At 45.1% G+C, this 20,964-nt stretch overlaps 1 protein-coding gene across 11 annotated transcripts in view; it reads left to right on the top strand.

Annotated features, from left to right (window-relative positions):
• The window catches only part of ppargc1a (peroxisome proliferator-activated receptor gamma, coactivator 1 alpha), a 299,017-nt gene extending 278,053 nt beyond the window's left edge, over window positions 1–20,964 (top strand). For 5 of the 11 annotated variants that reach the window (XM_037758138.1, XM_037758137.1, XM_037758141.1 and 2 more), the window contains exons 5-13: window positions 1,054–2,455; window positions 3,353–3,398; window positions 3,582–3,655; window positions 7,132–8,335; window positions 10,678–10,770; window positions 12,130–12,250; window positions 13,948–14,069; window positions 14,441–14,592; window positions 17,818–20,964. In XM_037758138.1, coding sequence (XP_037614066.1) covers window positions 1,054–2,455; window positions 3,353–3,398; window positions 3,582–3,655; window positions 7,132–8,335; window positions 10,678–10,770; window positions 12,130–12,250; window positions 13,948–14,069; window positions 14,441–14,592; window positions 17,818–17,921 — 3,318 coding nt within the window. In that variant the 3' untranslated portion in view covers window positions 17,922–20,964. The remainder of the gene's footprint in view (window positions 1–1,053; window positions 2,456–3,352; window positions 3,399–3,581; window positions 3,656–7,131; window positions 8,336–10,677; window positions 10,771–12,129; window positions 12,251–13,947; window positions 14,070–14,440; window positions 14,593–17,817) is intronic. The other 6 variants (XM_037758146.1, XM_037758144.1, XM_037758148.1 and 3 more) reach the window with 3 other exon arrangements.

The following is a 20,964-nucleotide window of genomic DNA, read 5'->3' as shown; positions in this document are numbered from 1 at the left end:
GCTTTTTCACTCCTGTACACACATTTTTTTGTTGTTAGTGTTTGTTTATCTCCCTCACTCTGTTCTTGCTCCGTCTGGTTTCTTCCTCTCTCCCTCTCACACTTTTCTTGTTTTGGTGGCCGCCTTTAGAAGATGTTAGACTACTGCTCTAGTCTACTATCCCAGGGGGCCATCTCGTAATGAAAACAGGCTGATTGCTGTTGGGCTTTCCAGGCGAGGCATCGGCACCGTTGTCTCATTAGCTCCACCACTTATCCGCCTTGGTATGGTGCCTGTTGAAAAAAAGGGAAAAAAACAGCGACAGGCGCTCTTGCGGGAGAGATTGATGCCTTGAGACGACAAGATCAAAATATCAGACTTGATGTTCTCATTAGACGGCTCTCAAAAAGGATTTTTTTTTTTTTCTGAAGGGGTGGGGTTGATTAAGATTAATTTTAGTCAGTGTAAGTATCATAGGTTTATGAATAAATAAAGTGTGTGATTTCAGTAATCTGTTTGCATTTCATGTCAGAACGTGACATACTGTATGTTCAGTGTCATACAAAGCTTAAGCACTGGATCATTTGCTCTTGTTTGGGGAAACATGTCTGTTTGTTTTATGCTTCTCCAAAATCCTCTGAATGTATAAAACATCTGTATGTGATCATAGCCGACGCATATTTGTGTGTTACGCCGCGTACCGTGTTTGCACAGGCAGTGCGTCAACCTTCCTCACATGGTCTATTTTCATACTGTGCCTTTGAATCATCCGTTTCTGGAGCACAGCGAATGAGGACTCCCGGAGGACATGGTGCGCGTACAGAGTGGCGCGGTGGTGCTCGCAGGGGCCACGCAATTAAGATGATGGGCGGACCGCACTCCCAACATCGCCTCCCAGACAGTCGGGCAACCACTGTGCTCAGGCTGTCTGAGTCCCTCTCTCTGGCTCCTTTTTTACTTTTATTTTTGTGCCAAATAAAGAGCATTTCTCACAACTGGATCAACTGCACTGTAACACTGAGTAAACCTTTTTATTTAAGCAAACTAAGTCATTTTCTCTCTCTCGTTGTGCAGACGGAGAGCCCCTGGAATGGCAAAGCAAGAGGGGGCTCCAGCCAACAGAACCGCCCGGTGAGGCGGCCTTGCACTGAGCTGCTGAAATACCTAACAGCCACCGATGACATCCTGCTCCACACCAAAGCCAGTGAAGCCAAAGGCACCTGGGGGGGTGCCAGTAGCAGAGACAAGAGTGGCCTGGGTCTCGGTGCCTCTTCCTCTTCCTCCTCGCCGTCCTCGTCGTCCACCTCCTCGTTCTCCTCCCTCTCCTCCACATCTTCCTCCTCTTCTTCCAACGCCTCCAAGAAGAAGTCAGCCGTGCCATCTCAACAACAACAACAACAGCAGCAACAGCAGCAACAGCAGCAACAGCAGCAACAGCAACAGCAACAGCAACAGCAGCAGCAACAGCAGCAGCAGCAGCAGCCGCCGCAGCAGCATCACCAGCGAGGTGAGAGCCGGGCTGCAGGCGAGTGTAGTGTGGCTGGTGTTGGGGCTGGGAAGTGGCAGCGTTGCACTCACGATGACGCGGTTGAGGAGTCAGAGGGTGCTTCTATCCCTGCCGGCCACAGAACCTCCACCTGCGGCCATGCCCGCCCCAAACTGGAGCACGGGCCGCCCAGTGAAGAAGGAAGGCCGCCAGGCGATGCGGGCCGCCTGGCCGCCGCTAGGTTTATTAGGTATATGCATTCTTATTCCCTCCCTCCCCGAGAGGTGAGTCACAGCTGTGAGCATTGCCGAGAGGCTGCGGGCGCCACTCAGGCTAGTGAGGGCTTTGGCAGGCAAGGCCGTAGAAACAGTAAAGGTGCCAGCCGCGCACCAAATAGGCACATCACGGTAACTATTAGGAAAAGAGACGAGAAGCCGGGGCACCCCTTACTTAGCCAGCTGCTCACCTCCAAACAGAGGCCTGCTCGGTATCGAGCCCACCTACTCCCACCTAAGATCACCCCCAGCATTCAGAACAAATCGGCAGGTAAGAGGTCTGAGAGCCCAGCGAAGGCTCCCTCAAAGGTGGAGGAGGAAGAGTTGGGAGGGACCCCTGATTGTAGAAAGCGGGGAGTAAGTCAGCTTAAAGAGCCTGACTCGGGGTCCCTGTTGTCACCTCTGGCCTTTGACCTAGAGAGCTGGGTTAACCAGCCAGACTCGGGGCTAGACCTGGGCTTTGGACTAGAGCTCGGGTGGCTAAGCCAGGGGCTCTATGGGGAGGATGTTGACCATGACGATGATGATGCTGGTGTTGATGATGATGATGATGACCATGTCACAAGCAGCGCCGCTGCGGTGCTCTCGCAGGGTCCACTCTTCCCAGATACTAGATTTGCAGAGCCCGCCCCTCCCCGCATCACACAAGGGCAAGGGCACCCACACAGGCAGGCACTCAGCGAGCACCCCGACGACCAGGGCCTCCCGTTGTTAGGTAATCATGACTGCATCCCCCCCCCCCACTGGGCTTATCTCTGCTCTCTCTTCTCCCTCTCCTGCTCTAACCACTTCCCAGTTTGACTTCACAACTAACCCCTATTCTAATTCGAATCTAACAGTCATTCTGAGGGCATAAACAATGACAACAAACAGCCTGCTGGCCAATGCTTTTTGTTAGTCCCGGAGGCATTGTTTTAAATTTAAATTTCAAAAAAAAGGAGGGGGTGGGAAAAGGGGCGAGCCTTGTCTTGCTACTGTACGTCTTGCATTCATAAAGTCGACCCTTGAACCATCTCTGGCTGATTGAGCCGAGCGTGCTGAACATTTTTAGACTCAGAGCCCGGGTGCTGCTCTTTAGCGTCGCGCTACTAAAGCCACGTTCCCTTAGCTGGAGCACAAGTCGGCCAGAGCCTCGGGCAACTGCACAAGCTTCCTTGACTCTCCTTTCTTCCTTCTTTTTTTCCCCCTCCTCTGCTATTGGTGCATGCGATTATGACTTTTTTTTTTTTTTGTCCAGAGAGGGGCTCACCCACTGTCATGTGTCTTGTTTGTGGCATCGTCTCTTTATGTCTTTATTCCATTTCGATCTGTTTGTTGTCTCGAGCGGGGTAATGTCTGTGTCTAGACACCTATGAAAAAAAAAAAAAAAAAACGTCCCATCACTTCATCCTGCCTCACAGAGTGGACAGTCTATCTTATAAATTGTTAAAACGGGGTCAATCTAAAAAAGATATGCTTTTCACAATAGAAAGACTTTCTAACCAGGTGTTTTCTGTAGCAATAATTGCATTTAATGAGCCAATTTGAGATTGCAGAATGTGGACCTGTTCTCTTCTGCCATGCGTTGTTATACCTAGGTCAATAATTACCCATGCTCCTTTGTGTTCTGCAGCCAAACCAACCACCTTGCCACTTCCTTTGACCCCAGAGTCTCCAAAGTAAGTGTGAGAAGTTTTTCCACGTTATACTAGGCAAAAACAACAAACAAAGACAAATCCAAAGAAAAGACTAGAATCCAAGTTGAGGCATTTTTGTGACTCATTTCCATTTCTTAGATCACATAAGCTTTTTAAAAGTTCACCTGAGAAGTAAAATGTTGCACTTTTCCTTTTGTCTTCCAGTGACCACAAGGGATCACCGTTTGAGAACAAAACCATTGAACGCACATTAAGTGTGGAGATTGCTGGAACCCCAGGTAAGCAGGCTTTTCTGATTTATTTAAAACACATGTAGTTATTATTAATAACTCACCTCCCGGTTGTAGCTAGTAATGGGTTAACTCCAACTCCAACATCTTGATTGTTCCATTCCAGTTCAGAGTTCAAGGTGAATGCATAGGAGAACATTTTTATGTGCCTGAGTATTGATTAGGCTTTCCAATCTCTTCAGGGTTTATTAGCGAACCCCTCCCACCTTCCACCACCTCCCCCCTCCCCGCAGAGTTAATATGCTTTTCCTCTTCCTCTATCAGATCCTAATGCTCTCTGACTGACAGCTTACTTAGCCTACACATCATAGGGAAATAGAAATGGCAGTGTTATTGTATTAATTGGTTTTGCAGCGTAATTCGGTTTCCACCGTATGATCTGTGCCGTCCCGTCCTGAGGCCACCCCTTCCCCTCAGACAATTCTGCAATTAGATCAGCTGACTGAGGAGTCAATTTTAAAATCTTGTATGCAAAGGATGCTGTTTTGTAAATGGAGTCAGTGTGAGGGTTTTTTTCTCAGCATCATTATTGACATCATCCTTTTGTGTTATTGAGTTATAATTAACTACATCTGAGGAAAGCTATAGGCAAAAGGTAATTACAAGACAGAAATTAAGCAAATGCCAGCGAAAGCTGTACTATTGGGGTATTTCTCTGTATCTCTCTGTGTGAGCGGTGTCAGTAATTACACCCCTTCTCCTCCAGATTAATCACTAAGGTCAATAAAAACAAAATGACTGCCCTTTGGCCTCTCGCGCTGTGTGATGTTGCCCCTTCGGGTATTCATTTACCAGCAGGGGAAATAGTCCTCATACATACCTCATGTCTGCCCCCCTGCACCTTCTACTTATCTTTTGTGGGGGATGGAAATTGTGGCACATCAGATCCCAAGAGGTCTCCCTCTGCCCCTCTCTGACCTTGGTCCAAGTGCCGTTTAACCCTTTTGTGTAGATAAGCTTTCGGGGTCAAAGGGGGGATGCCTATTGAGACCTAAAGAAGCAAAAAAGGTTGCTTAAGCTCTGGGGCAATCAAGCACGGTTAATATTTCTTCCTGTTTTACGGCACGGGGGTGAGTTTATTGACCCGTGGCCGGGTCCGTCCGTCCGTTCTGTTCCACCGCATCTGTTTTACAAGCACACTCGAATAAAGCCCTTCAACTGACTTTACCGTCCTAAGCAAATTTCGGATTGAATATTAGCAGGGAAGTCATTAGTCCGGAGAGCTCCAGGTTACTGAGCCCCTTTTTCCGATTTAGGGATTAGCTTTTCGAGTCTCGTGCTGCATTAGACAGATGGATATAGATCCCAGTAAGCGGAGGTGAGAGCTTTGAGGTCCGGAGTTACACGTCCTTTGCAGATTTTACAGTAACATTCCACTACAGTAGAGATTACGGTGGTGTGACTGATAGCCACATGGAAGTTAGCCAGGTGGGCGGCTCCGCTCGGCACCTTCAAGACAGGTCGACGACTCACGGTTGTAACTTTCCATGAATTGCTGCCAGTAACATTTTTATTTTATACCTTTATGATGAGTTGTAGTAGTCGTGGTTACTGTTTCATAGATAGATAACTTTAATCCTGAGCCAAAACACTAAACAAAATCAACTTTTGGACCGTTGGCTGCATGTTTTCTTGACACCTCTCAGTAACGGCTACAACAGGCCCCCTGGGATCTGACTGTTGCAGCCTAATCTCTGCCAAGCTAATAGATTTACCCCTCGCTGCCTCGTTGTCTTTAATTACTGTATCTCATGACACCGGGGTGGTCTGTGTGTTGCTATTTGCATGGCTTACCGCCGGATCAACTCTTTAAGCACGGAGCTGTTATTCGCTCCGAGGTCTCCTTGCAATTTACAGCTGGACGAGAAAAAAAAAAAAAAAAGATTATAAAACCCTCCTCTTTCTTTTCCGTCTCCGTTCGCTCGCCGCAACGTTTTCCTCTCCGGTGGCTACATGATTGGTGTTTGCGTCTGCGGCTCATCCATCACTGGCAGGTTTGACTGAGAGGCACATATTTATCTAATTCTGATTTATTTCGCCCCCGTCGCTAATGGCTCCTAGTTTATGACCCCACGCGCACATTGTTTTGGACAGATGGCGCTTCATTGGTGAAACAGAAGTTCCTCAGGCATTGTGTAGCTCCCTCTCTCTCCCTTCTCCTTTTCATAGCTCACTTCGTCGGCATATATATATGTCTATATCACTATCAGAGCTGAGGGAAGAGGGGAGGAGAGAGGGGAGTGGGGGCTTGCAGTCCTACTTACAGACACATCCAGATAATAAGTCGGATGATAAGGCATTCCAAACACAGCAAGTGGTTTCAGAAAAACTTGCATATTTATGTATCAGGCTCCTCGCACTCCCTTTGCCAAGCTGTCTTTCCCCGTGCATACTCTAACACTGGATTTGATACTAATAGCTGTCATTTGTTGCAATTCACAAGCAAGAGGAAGAAGGATGTGCATTATAAGAAAGGCAAAGAAGAGCGTAGGTGTTTCAAAGTGCCCGAGTTTGACTCCAGTGAGAGACTGTTAGTGCTGAGTGTGTGTGTGGGCACATTTGTTCTGCAGAAACAGGATAGGATGCTGAGAGACAGAAAAGGGAGAAATAGAGATTGATCCAGGGAAGATGGCAGACAGGAAGAGAGGAAAAAGGGGAGAAAAGGAAAAGAGAGAGAGAGTAATGGCGGCGGCTGTTTGTGTGAGTGCATTAACAATGCCATAAAGTGGGCTCATCTCAGGACTTCCCATATAACTGCCATCTGTCTGGTTGTAAATCTGCAAGAGGCTGGGGAAACTTGGGAGGGGGTGCAGTAGGGACATGCCATCTGAGAAGAACGACAAGCCATTCGCCAGGGCTTCCATGACATCTCGCCATGGCAACATCACCAGGCATGCTAACGTGTGCATTAAGAGCCCTACATTGTTTCACAGGAAAGTAGGAGATGCTGCCGCTTGCACGGCGTCACGTCGGCGATTACTTTTTCACACCGATAAAAAAAGATCTTTGGTTTTATTCAGATGAATTGGCCGCTGTCCAGTGCAGACATTTACGTGAGGCAGGCAGAGATATGATACATCTACTTTATTTTTATTTTTTCATTGGGGTACATTACGTTCGTCCTCTGCAGGGGTTTTGTGTTTTCTTTTTTCACGAAAAGGGATCTTTCCAAGGTCAGAGAGGAAGGGGGATGGCAAGTCATCCGTGTTACAGCGCCACCGTATTAAGTTACACCAAGCATTACATTAATCTGTCAAGATTGCAATAAAATAGAGATCAGGATTAGGCCAAGTGAAAGTGAATATTTTAATCAGGCGTGTATCTGTGTCCATAAACTGACCCGGGAGTTTATAGGTGAGCGAGGGGAGGAGGGAGAGGGGGATATTTGGGGAGGTTTGCATCCTGATTTCATTTCTATTTTACTGCCCCCCTCCACCAACTGCTCTCTTTCCCTCCCGCTGCAGGTCTGACACCACCTACCACGCCCCCACACAAAGCCAGTCAAGAGAATCCTTTCAAAGCATCGCTCAAAACCAAGTTGTCTTCATGTTCCTCATCGGCCTTGGCATGCAAAAGAGCCAGGCTGAGCGAGTCGGGCCCCGGCGCTCTGGCCCCGGCCCCAGTCGCCTCAGGCGGGGGCCCCACCAGGAAGGGTCCCGAACAGACTGAGCTCTATGCCCAGCTGAGCAAAGCGTCCACCGCCCTACCTTACTCGGTCACCACGGGGGGCGGCCTTGAGGAGCATCGCAGCACTAGCAACAATAAGCGGGCGGCGCCCCGCGGCTACAGTGACCATGACTATTGCCAAGCGTCGGCTAGCGCTAAGAAGGACGGCGGCAACACAGCCACCGTTACCGTGACTACAGCGGCGGCGGAAATGACGCTCACATCAGGTGCCACCGCTGCTCCCGCGCCTACTACTGCGGGCAAAGTGGAGGACAGGCATGTCGAATGTAAGGACTCAGCCATGCCGTCATCCTCATTATCATCTTCATCTTCTTGTTCTCCATCATCAGCTTCATGTGGTCTTTTGGCTAAGCATCAAAACGTTGTGAATGGAGAAGCAGCCCGGGTCCAGGAGTTAGGGAAGCAGACCCTTACACAGATCTCCTCACAAGAGGCCACTACTGACTGGGACCAACTCCACTCTTCTGCCATCAGCCGGAAGCTCCTGTGTGACCAGGAAATCAGAGCAGAACTCAACAAGCACTTTGGCCACCCCTTACAAGCCCTTTATACAAAGGGTGGCAAGGAGAGAGAAGCAGGCAGCAAACCAAGTAAGGCTGCAGCCCCGAAGTCCCTCGAGGAGGGAGAGAGGCCGCCTGGCTCCAGCTACCTGCACCCAGGCTTCCTCCCCTTCCAGGACGAGCTGGAGCTGGGCGAGGGCCGCGAGAGTCGCTTCCTCTATCCGTGGGAGGGAACCCCTCTGGACCTTCTCTTCGACTGCCCCCCCTGCTCTCCCTCGTGTTCCCCGCCATCCAGCTGCTCCCCTTCACGAGGCTCCGTCTCCCCACCGTCCTCCCTCCTCCTCTCGCCCAGCAGGCCTTTCTGCTGGACCAGCAGCGGATCCCGCTCCCGTTCTCGCTCCCAATCCGACTCCCGCAGCTCCTCCTCGCACTACCGGAGGCGCTCCCTCTCCAGTTCACCTGACAGACGCCCCACCTCCTGGTAAGTCATCTCTCACACACACACACACACTTCTTTTGGCTGAGCCTTGGCTGCTCACCACCCATGCAGTTTATACAGGGCACGGAGCTGGCAGGGGATCCAGCTTAGGAGTGTAAAACAGGCCTGATCAGTCGTTAGAGCCGGTGTCAGACAGGATAGACCCTGGAGACTCTCAGCATGGGTTCTTGACCTCCTGCTAGTCTTTAGCGTTGCAGGACAGATCTGGCAAGTGTTGCACAAAGAGATTTAACAGGTGAGAGAGAGGTGGAATGGATTCTAACCGGGGATGTCAAAGAAACGGAAATTATTTTTAACGCCACTAATTTCTTTAACACATTAATGCAACTTGTGATGTTTAGGTTGTAGCAGGGTCAGTTTTGAAGCTAGAGTGAAGATACTGGCACCATATCAAACTACAAAACCTAAAGAATCCACTGGTACCAACCATATCATACTAGCTTGTCATGAAGGAGGTTAAATAACGCTCCAAACTTAAAATGTTGGCGAGGAAAAACTTTCATTGCCATTTTCAAAGGGGTCCCTTGACCTCTGAATTCAAGATATGTGAATGAAAATGGGTTCTATGGGTACCCACGAGTCTCCCATTTACAGACATGCCCACTTTATGATAATCACATGCAGTTTGGGGCAAGTCATAGTCAAGTCAGCACACTGAGTTTGCCTTGTCATGATTTGAGCATATTGTTTTATGCTAAATGCAGTACCTGTGAGGGTTTCTGGACAGTATTTGTCATTGTTTTGTGTTGTTAATTGATTTCCAATAATACATATATACATACATTTGCATAAAGCAAGCATATTTGCCCACTCCCATGTTGATAAGAGTATTAAATACTTGACAAATCTCACTTTAAAGTACATTTTGAATAGATAAAAAAAATAATTGCAATTAAATATTGGAATCGATTGACAGTCCTAATTCTAACCAAATTGTGTGCAGTTGTTATGCCAACCAAATTCTGCCTTTTAAACCAGGTGGCACTTCAATATCTCTGAAGTGACAATGGGGGAAAAAGATTAGTGGAATGGTCCCTAAAAAACACACAATGAACAAAAAAGAAACATGAAACGTGCTAGAGGCACTGGACTTTTGAAAAGTATGAGTTTTAATCTCTAGGCAGGGAGTTTTATTTGAGTGTCTTCCTAACACTCACCCCTCCTCACTCACTCACTGGCTCACTCCTGCTTTTTGTTTGATGCCGGGGCTATTGTTTTAAGCGGCAGCTGTTGTTTTTACTGAGTGGCAAACCCTCCTCTTCCACATCCCCAGAGATGAAAGCCAAATCCAAGCTGTGGGAATGTAGTCTCAAAACCCCTCTCAAAAGAGACTGCTATCATCATAGCTCTGTGTGAGAACTACATTTCCCATGTTTCCCTTTGATCAGAGCTGAGGGGGTTTCTGTCGGGTTTGGTAGGAGAACAGAGGCGAACCGTGGTTACTGAGAAGGACGTGAGTAAATGAAGTTTGTCAGTAGTAGTCCATCGAGTGGCTCGCAGTGCAGGACTCCACTGCAGCGACTCAGTTTGTTTGCCTGATTACTTAAAGGTCAGTTTACTCCAGAGAGCCAATAGAATCACTTCACTCTGCTCGAGCCCTTCATGTTCTTGTGCTCTACACCAGCTCGCTCACAAATTATACAGTAATGGTCTCAAGGCGCTCGATTCCGAATCTGACACTGACAAGCTTTCTGAAAACACTGCGCAGGGATCTTTGAAAAGCGACAGAACAAGAAGCTTGTTATATTTTCATGCAAGAAAAGATAAATAGAACTTCAGCAAAATAATTCTCAAAATCCCTCCTCTCCCCCGTTTCAAGTTTCCCAGCGTAAGATCCTCGATCTGTCCAAAACTGGCACTCCTTTGCTTCACTGAGCTTCCCAAACTTCTCTCCCCTCCATCATTCAGCTCTTCCTTCTTCAACAACACTTCAATAATTAAGCATCAAGAAGCTTAAGGAGTGCAGGGATATATACGAGCTCTGCAGTATTGACCGACTCCTCATACATAGATAGTGTGTGCTAGCTCAGGTGTGTATGAAAGTTCTGTAGAAAATCATGCACACTTACTGTGGGGCTGGATTAGGAGAATGCTTTTATGTGGAATTAACCCAGTTTCTAACGTCTAAATGAGTATCAAAGAGGTTAATTTAGTTCCCAAAGCCAAGAACAAATTAACCAAGGTGTCACAAGTTTGCAGGAGTCATCAGTACGTAGTGTGATTTATTTAAACTTTTTTTTTCCTCTAATGTGTGAGATGAACAGCATTCCTACAGTCGGTGTTACTAAAAAAATAATATTTTCATGTTTAACATTTTCCCATAGGTCTCGTCACGTCACAGATCCAAGCACCCTTCGTTCCAGGACTCACAAGAGCCCCCACCATCAGTCTCGATCTCCTCTCAGCCGCAGGCCAAGGTGAGTCTTTTAAATGATTTAACCTCCAGTTGTACTTGTACTTTACTTGAGTAATTCCATTTTATGCTCCTTTATACTTCTACTGCACTACATTTTGTAAACCAACATTGTACTTTTTACTCCACTACATTTATTTGACAACATTAGTTACTATTTAGATTATTAATATATAATCAACTAATAATTATGATGTATTATTATAGGTTAAGCTACCCCAGCAGTATATAAAGTAGTTGAAATTAGCTCCACCTTTACCAGCTGCCACATTAGTGATGAACACATTAATGCATCAATAATTACAACCCGGTGATATAATATATATGATTCTGAAATGGGACATTCTGCATACTTTTACTTTTTTAAGTATATTTTAAGGCTAAAACTTTTGCACTTTTACTTAAAAGTAAAATGCAGGACTTTTACTTGTACCAGAGTATTTTGACACTGTGTTATTACTGCTTTTACTAAAGTAAAGGAGTATTTTTTCCACCGCTGTGCCTGGCAACATTCAAAAGACCTCAGTGTAGTGTGCGAGGAAGCATGGCTGAATAACTATAGACAAATGCGGTGACAGTTAACTTCCCCCTGCCACCACTCTGCGATTCGCTTTTCACATCAAGACCGACGCTTCTTCGCAGCCTGTCCCATCCACACGGGGGCCCCGTGACAAACATTCGGGGGGCGGATATGTTTAATTGATCATGTTTTATTGGACAAGTGACAAAAGCATCCCAAATCATACTGATGCACATTCATACTTCACTGGTGAGTGTGGCGCTCCCAGCTGTATCAGTGTCTCTGTAGTTTTCTGTGAGCCACTGCAGAGGGGGGACCGCTCCATATGCAGAGAAGTACTGTCACAGTGCAGGAAGAGAGAGAGAGAGAGAGAGAGGGAGACTGACACCATCCCAGCGCTCCGAGCTGATTTGGCACCCACGGGCCTAATGACACCCGACAAGCCCAGAGAGTCGCTCATCAGTCGAAAACTTAACGGACACGTCTCGCGCTAGTCCGGGGTGGGGGAGAAAGTTGCACTTTCCTTCTTGATGAAGCCCTAACTAAGCAGAAAGTAATGACATGTGAAGTTGTGCTGACAGTTGCAGCTGCCTGGCTCCCCGACCGCGCTGCTCGCCGGCACTCCCGCGGGCCTCTCCTCGCGGGCTGCGCAATCATAGCGATGGCGAAGAGACGTCTTATTAACATGTCCATTCCTTTTTCCCTTTGAAACCGAACCCTCAGTGGTGAGATAATAAGGGGGACTGCTCCTCGGTGAATACCGGGAATTGTTCTTGATAGTCATCAACAGGGCGCGTGAATTTTAGAGAACGGTGATGTCATACGTATTCTTTTTCTCCGCAGGTATGACAGCTACGAGGACTACCAGCACGAGAGGCTGAAGAGGGAGGAGTACCAGCGGGACTACGAGAAGCGGGAGTTCGAACGGGCCGAGCAGAGAGAGAGGCAAAAGCAAAAAGCAATAGTGAGTCACAAACGCCATCTCATTTCCTCCATCCTGACTTTTCCTGCCTGTTAAAAGAGCGCGTGCAATCACTGCTGTGGCACTACGCAGAAATCCCTGCCAACGCACACAAAACCTCCCGCAGACACACACATTACTTAGGATGACACAGCCTCCAGCCCAGCGCCATGTGCCACCCTACTGAAAGAATACATACAAAGTGAGTTCCTGAATGATTCAGGCGACAGACTCTTCCTTTTTTTTTTATCTCCGGGTTGTGTATTTTTAACGTCTGCGTCGTCTGGAAACACTGTCGACTCTTATTAATCACACCACAGGGGCAAAATGTTAAAATAGTGGAAAGAGCAAGACGGAGGAAAGGACCAAAAAAAAAAGGAAACTGATTCTCTTGAGCTCTTTTTCTGTATCTATTTCAAAATGATGCAGCGAATATCACATTTCTTCTCCCCATATCTCCGCTCTCCACGTTCCCAGTGTGAAATCACTCAGGTTTCCAGCAGGGCAACGCCGCCCGCTACCACCCGTTGATCAAGCACGCATTAAATGATGCAGTAATGCAAACGTGGCCTGGCATGCATACATTTTCAGAGATGGAAAAGACAAACAATTACGAGCAGCGAAGCTCAAGCTGTCAAACGAGGTTTGGGAGGCCAGGGATGTGAAAGCCTTCTGTCTGTCTGTCTCTGTTTTTGCCTCATTCTCTCTCACACACACACACACACACACAGGCAGCCCTCAGGGTGCCATCAAGAGAAGACCGCCTATTTATCAGTTGTCAGCAGCTAAACCCCTAATTCAGCAAATACTTTTTTTGTCTCAAACAGTATGTAAGCATTAAAGAGAGTGGAAAAAAAAGCATAATCTGTAGTTAATTTGTATCTTTCTCAGCTACTCTATAAACGGGGCAAAGGTGAACTTTGAGTTTAGCACCAGGCAACTGATTTACTATTACTACTACCCTCCAGACAGCATTCAAAATTTCAACGGGCCTCAATGGACTCGCCCCTGTAATGGCAAATGAATGAATAAATAAATAATACTAGTGATACGCTATAGCCCCAAGCTTGTGCTGCATTGTATGATTAGCATATGCAATTAAACTACTCAAACGCCATAATTGCAGCCTGGTGCAGTTTGTTCCTAAATTATTCCGCTGCGACCCCCGCGTCCTCTGAGGTTGAAGCAAATGCACGTTTCTTGCCCCGTGGCTCTTAATGCTCCCTCTCTCTTGGATATGAATAACTGACCATGCTGTGAGTTTGACTCCCATGTTGGAGGGAAAGAAAACAGGCTTCTCTGACATATGGCTGAGTCACCTCGCAGCTTTATTTTTAGTTCACAAAAAGAAGAAGAAGAAGCAGCCTCAAACTTAAGACACGGCATCATTTGATAAAAATCACTCCGCCTCTGGTTGATGAGTTGCAGAGAGAAAGAGGAATTGTGGTGCCAAGGCAGACGACTGAAGGCGCCTCCAACTCTATCAGATAACAGGAAGCAGGGGCTGAACCAATCACAGAGGAACACAACAGACAGACAGAGGAGAGGGACAAAAAAAAACGGGGGGGCCGAAAAGTCAGCTGCTGTATCCACAGGAGTGATCAAGACCAATTCATTAGGGCTCGGTGAAGAAAGAGAGGGGAAACAGACTCCCCCTTTTAATCTCCTTCCTCCGCTCTGTCTTTCCTCTTAACGAGCAGGAGGAGAGACGGGTGGTGTACGTGGGGCGACTGAGGTCCGACTGCACCCGGACAGAGTTGAAGCGCCGCTTTGAAGTCTTTGGCGAGATTGAAGAATGTGCGGTGAACCTGAGGGACGATGGGTAAGGCCCCAGGGCTTTCTGTGCATGTGTGTGTGTGTGTGCATCTATATGGTAGTCTGGTATTAGTGTAGGGATTTATTTGACCATTCCTAACCTCTGGATGTCATGTAATACATAAAAAAAAAATCTTCTGCTGTAACTGTTGAGCAAAGGGCGAGTGTAAAACAGAGCTTTTTGCAGTCTCCGAGCGTCTCCTGCTCCATCTAGTTCTTAGCCTGTGGAGCCCCAAAGATACACTTTTATTGATTCTCTTTTGCATATAAATAGCGTGATCGTCATCTAAGACAAGGCCCCCCACCTCCCCCCCACTGCTCAGTTATTGTTGCCCCACAGCACCCGCTCTGACGTATCCATTTTCTATTCTCGACCAGGGACAATTTTGGCTTCATCACGTACCGCTACACTTGTGACGCCTTTGCCGCCCTTGAGAACGGACACACCTTACGCAGGTCAAACGAGCCCCAGTTCGAGCTGTGCTTCGGCGGACAAAAGCAGTTCTGCAAATCGCATTACACAGACTTGGGTAAGTGCAGCTTTTTTGTTGTTCTTCTCCATCAGCCCCCTGCAGTCATGCGGTATATTTGCGTAGCTGGGAGGACTTGTCAGAGAAAAGAGAGGGGGGGAAATCAAAAAGATCAAAAGAGACCCATCTCTGTGCTGCTAACAACTCTTACAGCTCTGAATGTGTCCACCAGGCATTCGTGGCTCAAAAGGGCGAAGAGAGTTCAGAGGTCAATCTGTGAACGTACCAAGAATAGAGCTCCATTCCCTCTCTGCGTGTAGCCGCACACTCCATTACTCATGTGGACATGAGATGCTTGTTTCTACTTTGTTGATATGAAGACATTAGGGAGAGAGATGGCACTTAAAAGCATGTGTGCAGATGTGTTTGCATCTGCTGTTGCATATATGTGTGCAGGAATCACTTTTAAGAGCAGCGGCGAAGAGGAGGGAGGAGTAGAGATGAGGAGAAAAGGCGCTGTAGAAGAAAGAGATGAGGTGAGGAAGAGGAAGGTGGGAGCAAGGTTAAGTCCCAGCGAACCCCCTCCTCCCTCTAGAGAGATCTTCCATCTGTTGCCAGCTGTTGCGGCGCAGAAAAGAGGTAGAGCCTTGATGTGGCAGGTAGGGGCCGGTCATTTACTTAAAGGGAGGGGGAGCATACCTACTTATGCACACCTACTGCCTTTGTTGGTAGTCGGTGGGGGGGTCGTGGCAGTATAGCAGAATTCATCTAGCGTGAGTGTCTGCTTAGAGTAAACATGCATGTACTGTATGTACATAGCTTCTATATTGATCAGATACAGAAATCTCTGACAGAAATCTGTACTCAAATGGATATGCAGCTGAAGGTTGAACGGCATATAAATAATGCAAGATATCTATGAAATCCAGGCTTTTTTTTTTCTGGCATGATGTCTCACGTGAAGAAAAAAATGTTCCTCTTGTCTGTTAGTTGCACAATTATACTGGTGGCAATAATTGAGCAGCCATATTGAAATTTAAAAGGGGACCTATTGTGATTTGTGCTTTTCACCTTTCCTTTAGTGCGTTATATAGTTACCAAAATACAAGTATGCTCCTGAAAATGAGCATAATAGATCCTCTTTAAGTAAGAGATGCCCCATTATGTCAAGTGTTGCACACCCACAAAAGATCATCTCCTCCACTTGATGATAACATGTAAGATAGGTATTGACTCTCGCATCTGCAGCCAGTTTTTTCCTCTGGCATTTATTTACCAGCAAAGCAGGAGGTCAGGAATGCATAATGCACTGCTACAAGAGGGTCAACAGGTCACCGAAGAGAGAAAAAGAGCACTTTCCTCAATAAATGAAGCGGTTACTATACATTTTCAAAGCACATGCTCGAAGCTATCAGCTTTTTAAAGAGGGGACATGATGAGAAATTGACACACAGAGAAACAGTTGCTAATCCTAAAGCCTTGAGGATAGACATTATGCCGAGATTGACTAATCAGTCTACTGGAATGGAAAGGCCTTCATTCGACCGCCTCTTTGTCAGGAACAGGCTATTTTGGTCGTCCCCGTACTGATAGCGCAGGATAAAGAGATTGAGAGGAAGGGAGGATCTTATAATAGTGTGGAATCCGAACCGTCTTCTCAATCTTGTAGGCTCTCGCGTCTTTTTCTGTGTGTTCGGAGACACTGTCCATTAGTTTTAAGTAGAGCGCCGGGGTGTTTTTCATCCCTCAAGGTGCGCAGCGTGACACAATCCAGCCCTCGGCCATTGCATTAGATCACGACTGGCGTCTTCTAGCTGCCACGGTCATTCCCATTTCTCAAAGCTCGTGGAGTGTGCTGCTGGGCCCTTTGGGGGCCCCATTTGTGAAGCTGTCTGTTGGCGGAGATAAGATACTCTTTATGTATTATCAGGTTGATCAGGAAAAATGGGACACATGAGAGATGGACGGAGGGAAGGATATGCTTTCACATGTGTTGCCCCCGTGTGAAATAAGGCACTTTTTTTCTAACCACACTATTTTAATTATTTAGTAGCAGTTACTATCATGAAAAACTCACTTTTTCATCTGAGTATCTGGAGTGTCTACCAACCCACAAACTGTGAAATAAGACAACTCAGTCAGTTTTTTGTGGGCTGCCTCAATCAGAAAACATGTGATCCAAAAGCTTATCAGATTTGGTTCCCCTTCCTATGTCACATGCAGGTTCATTACAATATATATAAGCCAATCAGAGCAGGGTTTCGGCAGGGTTTCTTAAAGAGACAGGTGCTAAAACGGAGCGTTTCAGACAGAGGGTGAATGCAGGTTTATTCAGAAATGAGCATGATATGTCCCAGCGCAAATCCATTTTGACGTCACTAATTTCTTTAACGCATCAACACAATCGATATTTCGGAGGTTCTAGCGGGCTCAGTTTTAAAGCTAGAGTGAAGATGATGGCATCATTTGAAACTAGAAACTTAAGGAATCCATTGGTACCAGCCATGTCATACTAGCTTCTCGTGAAGGAGGTTAAATTACGCTCCTAACTTGCACTTAATTTTGGCTAGGAAAAAGTGGCTTGGCCATTTTCAAAGGGGTCCCTTGACCTCTGACCTCAAGATATGTGAATGAAAATGGGTTCTACGGGTACCCACGAGTCTCCCCTTTACTGACAGCTGTTGTTGCCTGTTAGGCTTGAGTTTGCCATGTTATGATTTGAGCATATTTTTATGCTAAATGCAGTACCTGTGAGGGTTTCTGGACAATATTTGTCATTGTTTTGTGTTGTTAATTGATTTCCAATAATAAATATATACATACATTTGCATAAAGCAGCATATTTACCCACTCTCATGTTGATAAGAGTATTAAATACTTGACAAATCTCCCTTTAAGGTGCATTTTGAACAGATACAATTTTTTTCGATTAATCGCGATTAATCACATGATTAAATATTGTGATCAATTGACATATATTTTTGAAGTTCATCAAATTTTGATGATTTTGTGAAAGTTTGACAACAATACACTCAAAGTAGCAAAACACAGGGAACAAATGATTGTCTTTTTTCAGGTAGATATAGATCTGAAAACTCTCAAGCCCAGTAGCAAAGTAACTCTGAGATTAACACTGAGCTCCACATGACTGAGCGATACTGGCGTTTAGACAGTATATGCTGTGACCATAAAGTTTTCTCTGAACACAAATCTTGTTTAAGTGCATTTTCAAAGAAACGCTGCTCTGCTCAACACTAACCGCAATCCTTTACTTGCCGCTTTCAGACTCCCACTCGGACGACTTTGATCCAGCCTCCACAAAAAGCAAGTATGACTCCATGGATTTTGACAGTTTGCTGAGGGAGGCCCAGCGCAGCCTGAGAAGGTAACCGGTTCAGTGGCACCTGCCGTCTGTCACAAAGAGGGACTTCTGATACCTCACTGTTGTTTCTCGCTCCTTTGCCGACGAGACTACCAGAAGTTTTACACTCTATGTTATAGAGTATATAAAGAATAAGTCTATAGACCTATATCAATATAAATGAATATATCAAAAATAAAGTTTACATGAACATAGCTGCTGAAGAAGCTGGGAAGAGACGTTGCATTCTGGGAAAGCCAGTGAACCCTCATAACCTGGTGCACTCTACTGCTGTACAACCATCAGTGAAAGAAGAAGAAAAAAAAAACTTTCATGATTTTTTTTTTTCTCCAAGCACTACAAAGCCCACAATTCTTTGGGGGTGAAAACATGCAGCTTGTTCGGCCAGATTTGTTTTCTTTTGCTGTTGATTTTTATTCTTTCTTTTGAATCTGGTGTTTGGATCTAGTGTTACAAACAAAAGTATAGGGAATTGTATCTTGGAGGTAAAATTCTCAAGGTAACATTGTTGTCTACATTTTAAGGAGAAATGTAGCCGTGTATTTACAAATACTATAAAAAGGAATATTTTTTATTTTATGTACATATCGGATAAAGTTCTTTATTTGTTACAGCTATGCACTGTAAAACGCAGCCTTTTTTAAAGATGAGGAGACAATTTCTTAATTCAGAATGTCGATCTGTAGTAATTACAATACTGTAAAACATATTGTACACCTACATGATGTTTAGAAGACATGCTATGATTGTAAAAAAAGAAAAAAAGATGTGTCCGACTGCTCATTTTGAGGGAGCATGTGAACAAACGTCCTTTTTTAAGTTATTTTGTTGGGGAAAAAAACAGTCAACCATGTATAGTTTTCTCTGTTTATAACGTTTCTCAATCAGTGTTTTTGCTTATACAACCAGTGTAAAATGCATTTTTAACGTGTTTTTCATGATTGTAAAAAAAAGGTACCCCATTTTTTTATTAATTATTTCTGAAGCAATCAATATATACAGTATATATATACATATATGTACAGTATATATGCAATTTGATTTCATTGCTTTGTACGGTTCTCCTTTTGATTACCTTCAGTGAAAGACGAGCATTCAAATCTTTTCAATCACATATTTATCTATTTATTTTAATATTTGAATCAAGACTATTTATGGGCTCCATTATGACATGGCGTACCTCACGGGATTTATTTCCTGTTTATGTTGTCCTTTCGATTTGTGTTATTTAACTTCCAATCACTAGACAGGGTGTACAATAAACGCTTTGGTGGGGATAATATTACCTTCTATGCCTTTCCAAAACAATCAAAAACATTCAGTGAATCACTCCAGCAGTCAGCCCCCTCATGGTTTTTAGTGATTTCATTCTGTCTCCACTATCAGTCCCATCTGCAGCACGTCGCTGGGTTTTTCTTTCCACACACACACACACACATACACACAAACACCAGAACATGAAGCAATAAAATGATTTAGCAGGAATTTTTGTTGTACCACTGTAAACACTTTGTTGTCATCGCTCCACTCACGCTTGATTATGTGAATGCCAAACAAAAGTTTACAATTTCCTTTTCCTGAATTTTTTAAAGATCTTGTATTTGATGTACAATATATATATATATACATATATATATATATATGTATGTGTATATATATACAAAATGATGATACTACTAATATTTACAATAATTACGAGATGATTAATAATAATAATGATAATAATATAAATGAAAGAAAAAACTATATAAAAAGCAATAAATTATTTTTCAGAGTTGTATTTTAGCTCCTATTGTTGTGTGATTTTTGGACTTGACCCATTACCCAGCCGCTGGTTAGCTAGGATGACTCCATTCCAGTATCTTGGCATTTCATCGCCGTGACATATTACCCCGTGCGGTAAACACTTGAATGTCCCCCCCGCCTCCCGCCTCCCGCTCTTCCCTTTAAGATGTAATTGAGTCTCTGTGATTGTAATGCACGCATTACCTTGTGACATCTGTGCAAAACGTGACTGACTCTTAACTCCGCCCTGTGCGTGCGTGTGTGTACGGCGTGCGTGTGTGTGTGTAAAAAACGTGTCGAGTTGTTTGTTGTGTAGTGCATGGCTATTACAGGATGACAGTCGGTACGGTATATATACCACTTTGGATATCTGCCTCTCATCTGTCTTAACTGGCAGATTTTAAATGACATTCTATAAGCCTAGAGAAAACTACTCAACGATGTATCGCATGCCGCACCACCGGCCCCCCTTCCACCCGCCCCGCCCTCACTCACAGTCCAGATATCACAGCGCCGTCGAAACATGACATAAAAGGTAACCTTGCGGTTTCTGGTTCAATTAATATCCCGTTTCTAGCCTGAGCCAAGTAATGAGAGAAGCAGGTTCCATCACAGGAAGGAGAGAAAGCTTTGCTGATCACAGGCGTCCCTTCATGGAGTTTGACTGTGGAGACAAGAAACGGCTCGGTTTTATGATGCAAAGAGGCAAAAATTGGTCGAGGGATGGATTTAAAAAAAAAAACTAAAAAAAACCCTTACCTGTGTTTTAAGGCATTGTTTTACTTTCTTGCTGTCTGTATCGCGTTTGGGTAATGGTGTCGTGTCCCATTTGATAGATGTGGCTTTAATCATTGTAATAAAAAAATGCTTTGTAAATTGCCTAGAGTAGCAATATATTATAACACCTTATGGTTCAAATTTCAAATGTGGCGGACTTTTTAATAATGTGACCTGCTGAGGACTTTGCCACTGCTTAAACGTTTGTTGGGTAATTTTTTTTGGAAGGACAATATGTGTACGAGTGTGTGAATGTGTGATTTTAGGCAGGTATGTGAGTGTGTGTGTGTGTTTGGGGTGGGGGAGGGGGTCGCTATGGGATGTTACCTGTTTGTGTCCTATCCACGTTGCCTTCTGCCAAGTCCTTACCAATGCCTTTGTGGTTCTACCTATTGTACGACTTTCTTGTGAATTTCATTTTTTATGTGCAATTCTCATCAGCCTCACCATGCCAATAAAGGGAAATGTGTTTGAAAAAAAAAAAAAAA

This window comes from Sebastes umbrosus, chromosome 22 (assembly GCF_015220745.1).
Source record: "Sebastes umbrosus isolate fSebUmb1 chromosome 22, fSebUmb1.pri, whole genome shotgun sequence".
NCBI lineage: Eukaryota > Metazoa > Chordata > Actinopteri > Perciformes > Sebastidae > Sebastes > Sebastes umbrosus.
Note: the sequence above shows the minus strand (reverse complement) of the source record. Positions and strands in the feature narration are given on the sequence as shown.